The sequence below is a fragment of the Lemur catta genome, chromosome 3, assembly GCF_020740605.2.
Source record: "Lemur catta isolate mLemCat1 chromosome 3, mLemCat1.pri, whole genome shotgun sequence".
In the NCBI taxonomy this organism is placed as follows: Eukaryota; Metazoa; Chordata; class Mammalia; order Primates; family Lemuridae; genus Lemur; species Lemur catta.
Window position 1 is genome coordinate 22,990,125 of NC_059130.1, and position 12,158 is coordinate 23,002,282.

The 12,158-nt window shown below is 41.7% G+C and overlaps 1 protein-coding gene across 2 annotated transcripts in view; it reads left to right on the top strand.

Moving 5' to 3' along the window:
* Window positions 1-12,158, top strand: part of NOTCH2 (notch receptor 2) — a 150,299-nt gene that overhangs the window by 95,977 nt on the left and 42,164 nt on the right. For both annotated transcript variants that reach the window (XM_045544826.1, XM_045544827.1), the window contains exons 7-12: window positions 861-1,016; window positions 1,816-2,004; window positions 2,928-3,041; window positions 3,852-3,965; window positions 5,660-5,893; window positions 9,526-9,636. In XM_045544826.1, coding sequence (XP_045400782.1) covers window positions 861-1,016; window positions 1,816-2,004; window positions 2,928-3,041; window positions 3,852-3,965; window positions 5,660-5,893; window positions 9,526-9,636 — 918 coding nt within the window. The remainder of the gene's footprint in view (window positions 1-860; window positions 1,017-1,815; window positions 2,005-2,927; window positions 3,042-3,851; window positions 3,966-5,659; window positions 5,894-9,525; window positions 9,637-12,158) is intronic.

The window sequence follows — 12,158 nt, forward strand, 5'->3', positions numbered from 1 at the left end:
ATAGAGTTTAACATTGCACTGGCCTCTCAATTTAACAGCTACTAGTTCTAGGAGTAGAAGAGCAATGTAGGGAGGAATGTGACAGAAGAAGATAGTTTAGCTGGGAGAACTTCTTCCCAGCAGTTTTGAAATATACTTGTGCCTTTCCAAAAGCCCCACCTCCAGCTTTGTGGTAGAAGCCTTGGTTACCTGTTTTTAAGTTAATTGCAGACTAGAAAATCCAGTTCCCATGTGAACTGCACAAAACAGGAAGCCTAGTAATATCTTTAGAGACCTGGGGGCACCTGAGGCAGGAATGTTGATGCTATTAAAAAGGCTGCTGTAGTAGAGGCTGATGACGTTCAGTGGCTTTTTTCTTCTAAGGCAAGTGAGATGTTGGGGGCCCCATGATCTTCAGGTAACATAATCTTGGGGAAGTAGGGTGCCAGATAAAATACAGGATGTGTAGAATATTTGAGACATACTTAAGGTAAAAAATTACCTTTTGTTTATCTGAAATTCAGATTCAACTGGACATCTTCTATTTTTATTTGCTAAATCTGACACACGGTCTGGAGCATATCTACATTTTCATGTCTCCCTCTTGTTATTTTCTGGGCTGTAAATGTTTGTGCCCTGGAGGGGAGGTCTAGATGAGGGCTCCGGGTCAGAGCTCTAGGATTGTCCAGAGTAACTAGTTGCTCTGCTGATGGCTGCAACGTGTCCCCCATGTAGGATTGGGTAAAGGAGAAGTTGCCTGTAAATCTCCATGTTGGATTGTGAGGAACTGATCACAAGGTTTTCCCTCCTTGGTGAAAGAGAAAGCGCTTCCCCAAGTGAGGGACATTTTTCTTAGTCTCCTCTGCCCCACTCTGTGACAGGTCTCCTGTGTCATCTGGATGATGCATGCATCAGCAATCCTTGCCACAAGGGGGCACTGTGTGATACCAACCCTCTGAATGGGCAGTACATTTGCACGTGCCCACAAGGCTACAAAGGGGCTGACTGCACAGAAGATGTGGATGAGTGTGCCATGGGTGAGTACACAGAACCTTTCCTATTCTTTCCAGTGTCTGTCCAGCTCAGCAAGTGTTGAAGCTGAAGCATATTTTACTTTAGAAGTGTGTTACACCAAACCTCAGATTTCTCTTGTTCCATGTTTACAACTAACCCTTTCAGTGTCACTGTAACTGTATATTCTGTCCTAGGAATGAAGTATATGGAAGATCTGTACTTGATTCTTAATAGAAAGCCCTGCTTCAGTGACAGTTTGGACAGAAACTGAAATAGCAAAAAGGCACAAGAGTTGAGATTAGTCTTATTTCTTTTTTTAAATTAAGGACGAAAATAGAAAATTAAGAGTGAGATTAGTAAAGCCCTAGTGCTGATGTTATAACCATCAGACCCTCTTTTATAGTTTACATTTTTGTGTTTTTTTTGTTGTTTTTTTTTTGAGACAGAGTCTCGCTTTGTTGCCCGGGCTAGAGTGAGTGCCGTAGGGTCAGCCTAGCTCACAGCAACCTCAAACTCCTGGGCTTAAGCAATCCTCCTGCCTCAGCCTCCCAAGTAGCTGGGACTACAGACATGCGCCCCCATGCCCGGCTAATTTTTTCTATATATATTTTTAGTTGGCCAGATAATTTCTTTCTATTTTTAGTAGAGATGGGGTCTTGCTCAGGCTGGTCTCAAACTCCTGACCTCGAGCGATCCACCCGCCTCGGCCTCCCAGAGGGCTAGGATTACAGGCGTGAGCCACCGCGCCCGGCCTATAGTTTACATTTTTGGAAAATTTTTCCAAGTGCTTTGATCCCAGTAATCAGTGTTTGTATCTTCCAGCCAATAGCAATCCTTGTGAGCATGCAGGAAAATGTGTGAACACGGACGGTGCCTTCCACTGTGAGTGTCTGAAGGGTTACGCAGGGCCTCGGTGTGAGATGGACATCAATGAGTGCCACTCAGACCCCTGCCAGAATGATGCCACCTGCCTGGATAAGATTGGCGGCTTCACATGTCTGTGCATGCCAGGTAAATGGGCCCATTAGAGAGGAGGGACTGCACTGCACTTCTCTTAGTAGAGCAGTGTCCTGTAGCAGTTTCATGAGCTCTGTCAACATTTAATTCCTCATGCTGACTGCGGACTATAGGCAGTCAGGGTTGCCAGGCAAACCCCTTACTTGAAGAGTAAGACAGTGCTAGAATTCTTAGAGCTATGTAGACCAAATTAAACAAGCCTATTATGTCAAAATCCAGATACATGTAATAGAAAATTTCAGAAATGATTTACTATAAGAATCCTTTATATAGCAAGCTTTCCTGATCTCCTGATCTATTATAAATACCATACCGTTCCATTTATAGAAATAAATTTTACCTACAGTTATATAGGAACTTGCCATTTATCCATAGTGAGGCACATGTTTAGTTGTATTCTGGAGCTTTTCTGCAGAGACGATGTTTTGAATCCTCAGAGGATTCACCCAAATCCAGTTTAAAATGGTGGCTGACATTGGCTGCTCTGCCTAATTGAGGATGCTGGCTGCTCTAGCCTGGAAAGCCCTCCTGACCTTGACCTGCATCCTGTGAGCAACCACAGCCCAACTCACTGGTCTTTGGGAACACAGAGTGGGGACACTTTGGGCCTGGCACAGTCCAGAAGGTGTGGATTGGTCACAAAAACTGTGGAACAGTCTTTGTTTATGTGATAGGTCTTCCCAGTGTCTTTGGAAGTAATCCCTTGCCCCTCTTTTCAGTGACGTGGATGTCTCATAGTATTCCCCTGTCCTGCTGATGCTTAGAGTGACTATTTCCCATCAGGGCAGAGTCTGTTTTCTGTTTGCAGAAGTGTTCATGCTCACAGAAGATATTGCCATTTTTGCAAATTTGTGCTTTCTTGGCTGGAATACTCCTTTCTCTCCTTCTAAGCCACTTGTGTGGTCCATTTTGTTCAGGTTTCAAAGGTGTGCATTGTGAATTGGAGATAAATGAATGTCAGAGCAACCCTTGTGTGAACAATGGGCAGTGTGTGGATAAAGTCAATCGCTTCCAGTGTCTGTGTCCACCTGGTAAGCCCCACCCCCTTCCTCTGTTTTCTCTTAAAGCATAAAGCCAGCTGACCACAGGGAAAGGAGGAGGGAGAGAATGTGTGTGGGCTGTACATGAGGAAATCATTAAAATGAGTATTTGGTGATAGGAGTGTGTGTGTACAGAAATGGGGAATTTGTTTTAGCTAGTATATCTTCCAAATCCTTTGTGGCCAGAAGTCCAAGTCTATTCTTGAATGGCCCATGACCTCTCTGTCTGTGTATATATTTCAGAATGCTCATACTTCACAGAAGCCTTAGTTGTAGGCTATTCAGGATTTATTTTTTCCCATGGGTCATATTCTTGAATGCACTCTGTGAGATTATTATTTTTAGACATTTCACCCCACGAGTTCAGAAATAGACAACACATGTCAATTTTTTCCAAGATCTTCTGTCTTTCCTCTTTTCCCCCAAGCTATGGTTGAGTATATGCCAAATTGTCTGCCATAGGCGATGGCCTCTCCCACTGTTTCTTCAGAGAGAAGATTCCTGTTGCCTGTGAAGCTGCAGTTACTTGTTTGAGGGTTTTGCCTAAAACATTTCTGTTCCTACTTGCTTTATTTAGAGGTAAAATCTGTGCTGTCAAGAAACTGGTGGATATGTACCACAAGTGCCCTGAGCTTCATCCAGTTAATCAAGTGACCTTTTGGGGACTGTACTTGCTGGCCCATTGGTATAATCCCTGCCAGTAACCTAACCCTCCCTTCCTTAGACATCATTCTCATAGTAAAGGAAGACAAAGACACAGGATAATCTATTGATTTGTGTCATTTCTGTGCCTTTTTTAAGGTTTTACTGGGCCGGTTTGCCAGATTGATATTGATGACTGTTCCAGTACTCCGTGTCTGAATGGGGCAAAGTGTATCGATCACCCGAATGGCTATGAATGCCAGTGTGCCACAGGTAAGATTCTTCTCACTTTTCATCCCCGCGGTAGGTCCATCTGAACAAAATAGGCTGACTGTCACTGTCCTCTGCTATCTGCTCTACCAGGCCAGTGCACTCCCAGGGACTACTCTGTGTTTAGAGAGAGCTTCTTCCAACAGATTTTTGATGTTGTCACTGTCTCCTTCTACAACACCTGCCTCCTTCCCCGCCACAACAGTGGTCTGGCTGGATATTTCCATTTGGTGTCTGTGTCTTTCTAGGACAAATTTTGGCAGCAGTGATTTCCAGCTGGCTTGATTTGCTCCTTTAGGAAAGAGAAGAATTCCAGTTAAAAACTATTTTTTCACCGGGGCTTCTCAGTAGGAGGCCTGTCTCTTTATTTCTTGAGCCAAATGACTGAAAAAAGGCCCAGAAATCTAAGGGCTGAATGTGAACAAGTGTAGAGATTTTTTTTTGCATAAAAGGCACCTCATGCTATTGAGAGTCAGGTGCGTAAATGATGGGGGGTCGGGGAGGAGAGAGAGAGAGAGAGAGCGCGCTCGCGCACATGTGAGAGCTCTAATTGGAAAAGTTAGGGTCCTCTTTGCTGACTTCTACTAGAGTCAAAAGGATCTATTCGCAAATATTCCACATTTTTGGGTCTGCACTCACATTTCTCACTTGGGTGTGGATTTCAATAAGCCAAGCATTCCCTGTTACATATTTGCTTCTACATGGGCCAGTATTGTAGAGAAGGGCTAGAAATTACTAGAAGAGGTGAACTTCTTTATTATCTGACTGGTTGAGAAAGAAGTTACCAATATAATTCAAGACATTATTCTATTTTAGAGAATCGATTATTAAAGGATTTTAGGCATTATGTGTGTGATTTCTTTCTAATCACAGAAAAGCAAATTTAGTCACAAAAATCAGTACAAAAGGTTAATATCTCTAATAATAGACCTACTAAGTTAAGAAGAGCATTTTAACTTCCTTCTCTTTTTACAAATAGTTGTGTCTTCTTGGAGAAGTTCCAGGTTTTGTCTTTGCCTGGCCAGATTCTTTTTGTGGAGGATAAGCTTCACTGGAGATTAAAACCTTGAACTCATGTTTAAAAGGGAGGAGAGGCCAAATGGAGCCTTTTAGGGAGAGGTGTGATCTTGGTCTATTTAAGCCTGGAAAACAGGAACTCTTATTTGTCTGTTTTACTTTTAAATGCTCATAATTGCTTCATTTTATTCAACAAGTATTCATTAAAACCAGTATATAAACATAGTACTCTGGGAGGGGTTGAGAGAAATAAAAAAATTCTCTGCCCCCCCAAAGTCAGAAATGGGAAGATAAGATACATGAAACAATTAAGCTATACGTTGGGCTTGGGAGGAAAAGAATACAGAGATAAATATATAAAGGAAAAATGTTTTGAGCTATTACAACCTGAAGCCCAATAAGAAATTAAGATGTAGTTAAAGCTTCTTTGTAGCAAAACTAGTGGTCAGTCATAAAGGTATGTCAATTCTAAAATTTGATTTGGAAATCTGTATTTTAAGCACAAATCTCCAGGCATGCTTCCTAAATCAATGCACATAGGCAATTTCTACTGCTCAAGGCTAGCAGTTTTAATTGATCATTCTTGGGATGATGGGGTAAAACTATATAGCTCCACTTGTGTTCAGGTGTGGAGCATTTGCCTTGGTTTTTGAGACTCCTTGGTAAAATTCCTTCCAAAGGTTTCACCGGTGTGCTGTGTGAGGAGAACATCGACAACTGTGACCCTGATCCTTGCCACCATGGCCAGTGCCAGGATGGTATCGATTCCTACACCTGTATCTGCAATCCCGGGTACATGGGTGCCATCTGCAGCGACCAGATCGATGAGTGTTACAGCAGCCCTTGCCTGAACGATGGGCGTTGCATCGACCTGGTGAACGGCTACCAGTGCAACTGCCAGCCGGGCACGTCAGGTAAGCCCACTCTGTTTATGTTTGGTCTGGGGTTTTCACTGTTTCTCAAAAACAATTTATACAAATGTCTCAGACTGTTGGCATATGCTCAGATACGTAAAGAATAGTCCTGATTGTGAGAAGCACAGCCAAAGCCATATACATAAATATCTCAAAGACAGATGGCCCTAGCCAGTGGAGAATTTTATAAAGCTGATGATTTTACGTATATGTGGTTTTTGCTAAATGGAGGCACACCACCTCAAAAATTGAAATTATTATTTAAAATTGAAAACCCTCTTAGTTTTGTGGCTTGATTTGATTTTAGTTTTTCTTTAACCCCCCGCCCCCATCCAGATCAATGAAGTCTCTCCCTCCCTCCCTTTTTCCCTTCCTTCCATTCCTTCCTTCCCTCTTTCCTCTCTTCCCTCTTTCACAGTCCAGTCTCCTTAATGTGACACTTTTTTTCTGCCCCTTTCCCTGGTGGGGCCTTAGGCATCTTGGGGGATTCTAAGGGAGAGAAAGTACTTTGCAGCACATCACAGCAATTGTAAAGTGGAACTGCCATTTCCCATCCTCAGAGTTCAGTGATGTCCCCTGACCCTGGTTGAATGACTGCTTCTGCTTATTAGTTGTGAGGGCATCTGTTCTTTGTGGGGTGGGGGTGAATTTTAAACTATTTCTCAGGCTGCAGCATCTCACAGGTTTCACTGGATTCTGTTTTACTTATTAGATGAATGGTTATGGTCACAATTGTGGTTAATGGACAGAGAAGTACTATGTCCCAGATCAAAGGAAAATACATTAGTGGAAGATTAACCACTATGTGCCTTTGTTCAAAGGGAACCTGCCAATATAAGGGAGTGATTTATTAAGAACTCATTCTGGACTTGAAGAAAATGACCTATGTAGGGGGCAGAGGTAAAAAAGTAGTTAGTTGCCCTCATTTTATTTTGTTATTTCCAAATCTATTTCTTCAAACCTGTCAAAGGCCCTGGTCTTTATCCAGGGCCTCATACATGCCAAGTTTGAAAACAAAGTCCTTTTTGAATTGCTCAAGCATACAAAAAACATCCCATGCCGTCACAGCTGAAAATGCCTTCGACTCCCCACGTTTAGATAACTCACTAAAAGGGCTGAATAGATCTTTGTGAAAACTTCCAAAAGCAATTTGCTTCCGGGCTGGTCCCCAGACATGAGAAATTGCAGTACGAAAAGAAATTTGAGAGATTTACAAGCAATTGAATGGCTGCCTTTAGAATGGAGGGACTGTTTAAGGCTTTGCTATCATTCCCATCATAACAAACATACTGGAAACCTGGGTGAGGGGTGGGTTGGCAAGCAGGTTGTTTTCTCTGGGATTATATCCTTGTGCCAGGTTGTATCAGGTGTGTTTTCTGGGGAGGACAAAGAGGCATGGTGTATGTAGCTGTCACTGAGAGGGGAAGAAGTCAGTGTGAGTTGTCTGTAGGCAGGGCGAGGAAAGGAAGACCCAGAATCTCTCAGAACCTACCAAATCCATTCCTGCAGCTGTTTGGAGAATTAAAGCAAAGAGATGCCGGCAACATAAAGAAATATAGGTCTGTAATGCATTGATAAAGAGCTGGCATGCACCAGGGACTTGGGTGGAAAGTCTTTTAAGTAAGGTATTATGAATAGACTCTCAAGTTCTGCAGTAAGAATCCCTGATCCATGTACAAAATCGTCTAAGTTGGTAGTTTGGTGTTTGGATAGGGGTGTGGATGGAAGGGATACTTTACAATTTGCCCCTTAAAATTGTGGTGTTCACTCACTAGGTACTTGAAGTGAGGTGTAGTACCCAGAGTCACTTTCATCTGAGCTTTTCTGGTGGCAAAAACTGTTTTAAGTAAATTTCTTTGGGTTTCAAGTAACAGAGACCAACCTGAGCTAACTTAAGAATCATTTACAAATGAGTAAAGAACAACAAAACCAAGAAACAGAACAATGTAGGGAAAGCACACAGAAGCCTCTTACAGATTCCAAGCAAGAATTGAATAATGAGGATTTGGAGAGACTAGCAGGAAGCAGGGCAGTTTGCAGAGCAGAGGACACAGTCCACATTTCAGCCTTGCAGGGAGAGAATCTTGTTGGCCCAGCTTGATCCAGATGTCTGTTCCTGCTCAAATAAACCATGAAGAGGGGTCGGGGGTCCCACTGGATCACCAGGGCTTTATGGTGGGGTGCTGCCTTCATGAACTGAGTGTGAAGGGGGGTTATTAGTCAAGGGCTAGAAACATCTGCAGATACTCACTGGTCTACAAGGAATATGGAAATCCTTTCCTCATTTTGGTCAGTGAGGTGGTGCAGCCCCATTAGTGACAGAAAGATGACCTGCCGTTGTGGAAAGAGAGCTGTGGAGCCAGAGAGACAGGGTTCGGATCCTAGCTGTCCTGCTCTGTGTGGCCCTGTGCAAGTCACATGTAAAATGGATGTAACTCAGCCTGTTCCCTTTGTAACTATTATCAGTAAACATTAGTACAAAGTGTGAGTGAATCATAAGTTTGGTATTTTGTCCTGAATGTTTTGTTTTTTATATTCTTATTACCAGTTTTTATTTTTAGGCATTTTAAACTACCAAAGTATTCTATGATGATTCCCAGACAGCATACCACTAAAGTCATAAAAAATAGTGAAATAACATGAGTATTTTTACAAACTAATAACAACAGTAATTATTGATATATTCCTACTGTTTAGTTATCCATATTCAAATCTAAACTTGTGTCAACATAGCCAAACCCTTCCAATCATCTGCAGAATAGACCTGGAATGAGGCATCATACGTCAGGAGGAAGTTACCCAAGTCCATTAAGATTTATCCTGAACTTTAGCACATAACACTGACAGTCAGTGTCAAACTTACAGTGATGGGTAAGAGTTTGAAAATTCTAATTTTGATTTGAAAGCTCAAATTTTATCTTTGGCTTTAAATTCTGTCATTTGTTTTTTTTGAACTCACAAGTTTACTCCTTTCTCTTAATATTTGCTATAAATTCAATTCTGAATAACCCTGGTTTGTCTGTCAGTTGTTTCTTGATTTAAAATGAGGTTCCATGAAGAAAGCAACTATTTCAGCTCACAACACCAGCAGTCCCACGACTGCTTTTCCTGGAGAGAGTTCTTGTACTTGGCATGCCACAGGAGTGCTTTATCACTTCCCATTTCATCACACGGGATAATAGACACTCAGGGTTTCAGACTGAATAAAATTTTAAAGCTAATCATTTTAGCTTCTTTGTCAAAGCCATCCTTTAAATGAACCTGGTGTTTTCACTTGCTTCTTTTACTGTGGGCATGTGGAAGTGGGGGAGAGAATGACCGCTGGTACGGTTTGGAGCCACTGCCCTGATTTGTGCCATGGTGCCACCAGCTTTGCCCCCTTTGCCTGTACACCATCACTGTGAATGTCAACATGGTGAAAAAGGCAAATAATGGCTAAGTATGACTGATGAAATCCTCTGGACCTCAAGATACCCTTGAACAAGTCTCTGGACTGTACTTTGAGAACTGCTGCTTTATCCTGTCTGAGGTTGGCTAGATTCTTCTTAGATTTCGTAACATAGCATCACAGACAGAAAGCCATGGTATTTCTGTGATAATACTGAATGGTTTCTCTTTGCTTTTCTCTGCAGGGGTTAATTGTGAAATTAATTTTGATGACTGTGCAGGTAGCCCTTGTGTCCATGGTGTCTGTATGGATGGCATTAATCGTTACACTTGCGTCTGCTCACCGGGATTCACAGGTAATGCTCCCTTTATTGGAAAGCCCGTCCTTCAGCCTGTCACTTTAAGAAAATGGCACCAAAAGGAAAGTTATTTTCAAACATCTCCCATTTCTGTGTCTCTTTAGAAGGTTAGAAGTGGGTTTCTCTAATGCTTTGAACCAGTTTTCCTCTTATATACCTTTCCTAAACTGCAACAGTACACCTTTCATTAATTAGGATTTTTATTTTTTTTATTTTATTATTTTTTTATACTGATTTCCTTTCTTTTGGGTATATACCTAGCAGTAGGATTGCTGGGTCATATGGTAGATTTTTTTTCTTTTTTTTTTTATTATTATTTCAGCATATTGTAGGGGTACAAAAGTTTAGGTTACGTATATTGCCCTTGCCCCCCACCCCACCCCCGAGTCAGAGCTTGAAACGTGTCATTAGGATTTTTAAATCATGTGTTTATTGCTACCTAGAAAGAATTCCTAGATAGACCATAAGTTTCCATTTTTTTACTTGAGTTATATGGCTTCCAAAGCCAACTTTATTCCTCTGTAGGTAGTACTCAATGCATTCTGTAAAGCCATACTTAAGGTACAATTCTATGAAAACACTAACTGCTTGTTTCTGGGTACTTCCTCTTCTAGGAGATTGTTGGATAAAGTCAGAATTTGGGGAACCCTCACCCTAATTTGGGTGGCATGAGTAAGATAATTCTGTCCAGAAGGAAGAAAGTAAATGGCTAAGATAATTTTGAATATTACTCTTCTTAAAGCATAAACAGCTAGTCCACTTACACATGCACACATACGTGTGTGCACACACACACCTTTCCTCTCTTTACTTGTTTATATTACCTTTACCTTCCTGATCAAGAGGACTGGAGGCTACTGTGGAGACGTGGAGCCCCTCGGTGACACACCTAAGTTTGTTATTGGCACCACGACGGGGCATACACTGTGCATTCTATTATTTCTGGACATTGCTGCAAACAAGCAGCCACTAACATAATTTTGCCTTTTGATACTTTACATACAGTCATTTGCACTCTGTTTGAGAAACAGCCTTTGGAGCTTTTGACAGAGCCTGCAAAAGGCAGCCAGAGTCAAACGAAGTGAATATCTGTCATTCACTTGCCAGGAATGTCCTTTGCTCTCTATTTCACAAGCATTTCTCCTGCTTGGCATGATTGTGGACACTTAAGAAGAAAGTCTGTGGCCCAAATGGGTCACAGGGATCCCTGTTCAGTGGACAATCACTGAGAAGCCAGGTGTGATGAAAACTTTTGTGCCAGCCCAGCCCTGCCATGGTAGCCTTCTGTGTCCTAAAGCTTGTTACCCCAAGATCAAGTGGGAATTAAGTGAACTTGCACAAAAATCCCTGTTAGATAGGATAATGGGGGCATTGTTGTTCAATGGGTAATACGAAGAGAATAGCTAACCTTTACTAAGGACTTATTTTGAACTGGGCACTAAATTAAGTGCCAGATGTCACTTACTTGTCACTACTATTATTGTTCCTATGGTACTGATGAGAAACGCAGAGCTCAGAGAGGTTAATAATGTTACCAGTGCACTGCAGCCAGAATTCCATCCCAGATAGCCTGACCCCAGGGCCACGCTCCTTCCCACGACACTGGGCAGCCTGAGTTGGTGCCTGTCATAATGTCTTTTTGGATTTACGCAAGTGTTCTACTGGACTCTTTTTTCCTTTTTGAAATACTGGTGAAACATATTCTTTCTCTTTTTAACATTGAGAAAATGAGGAAGGTCAAGAAGGGAGGACATAGGCTAAAAATATTCTAAAATAAACTTGAGGTGTAGCATGAAACTCCATAACCAAGAAATGGAATGTTTTGGTTACTAGGTGGTACCCTGTCCTTGGAACTGTTTGCTATGTCTGAGATGTTTTTTTTAAAATGAGCTGCAGAAAATATTACAGACTACTGTGGTATACGTACTGATGAGTGGTAAATGTGAGGAATCTTATTCTTTCCCTTGTTTTATTTTAATGCTTTTTTCATTTACCATTTTAAACAGCTTTGACAGATTTTAGGGAGAGTTTTTTGGTTTTGAGACTAAGTTCTCTGTTTTCCTAGACCTCTTTGAATAGGGGAAAGTAAGAAATTATGTGATATTCCTGTAAACTACTTTTCAGGTTTATAAAGCACCTTCATATTCAGTATCTTCCTGAATTCTCACAACGGTCCAGAAAGGCAGTTCTACTACTACCATTTAACAAGGCAACTGAGAGATGGAACTTCATATATGCCCATGTTTAGTTAGTGAGTCACACAGTTAGGACTGTGAATTCCCAGAAGGCAGAGACCTCCTTTAGTCATCTTTATAGCAAGTGTCTAAAGCAGTGTCTAGCACAGAGGGGACACCAGTAAGTGTTGCTGAATGAGTGAATGAGTGGGACTCCAATACAGCACTTTTGCTATCCAACTCCAGACACTATAGTGTGGACTATACCATGCCTTCATTTGTTAAACCCCAATTTATTGACTACCTAGGGAATAAGAAACATTGGGCAACTTCTCATTTCAGTAG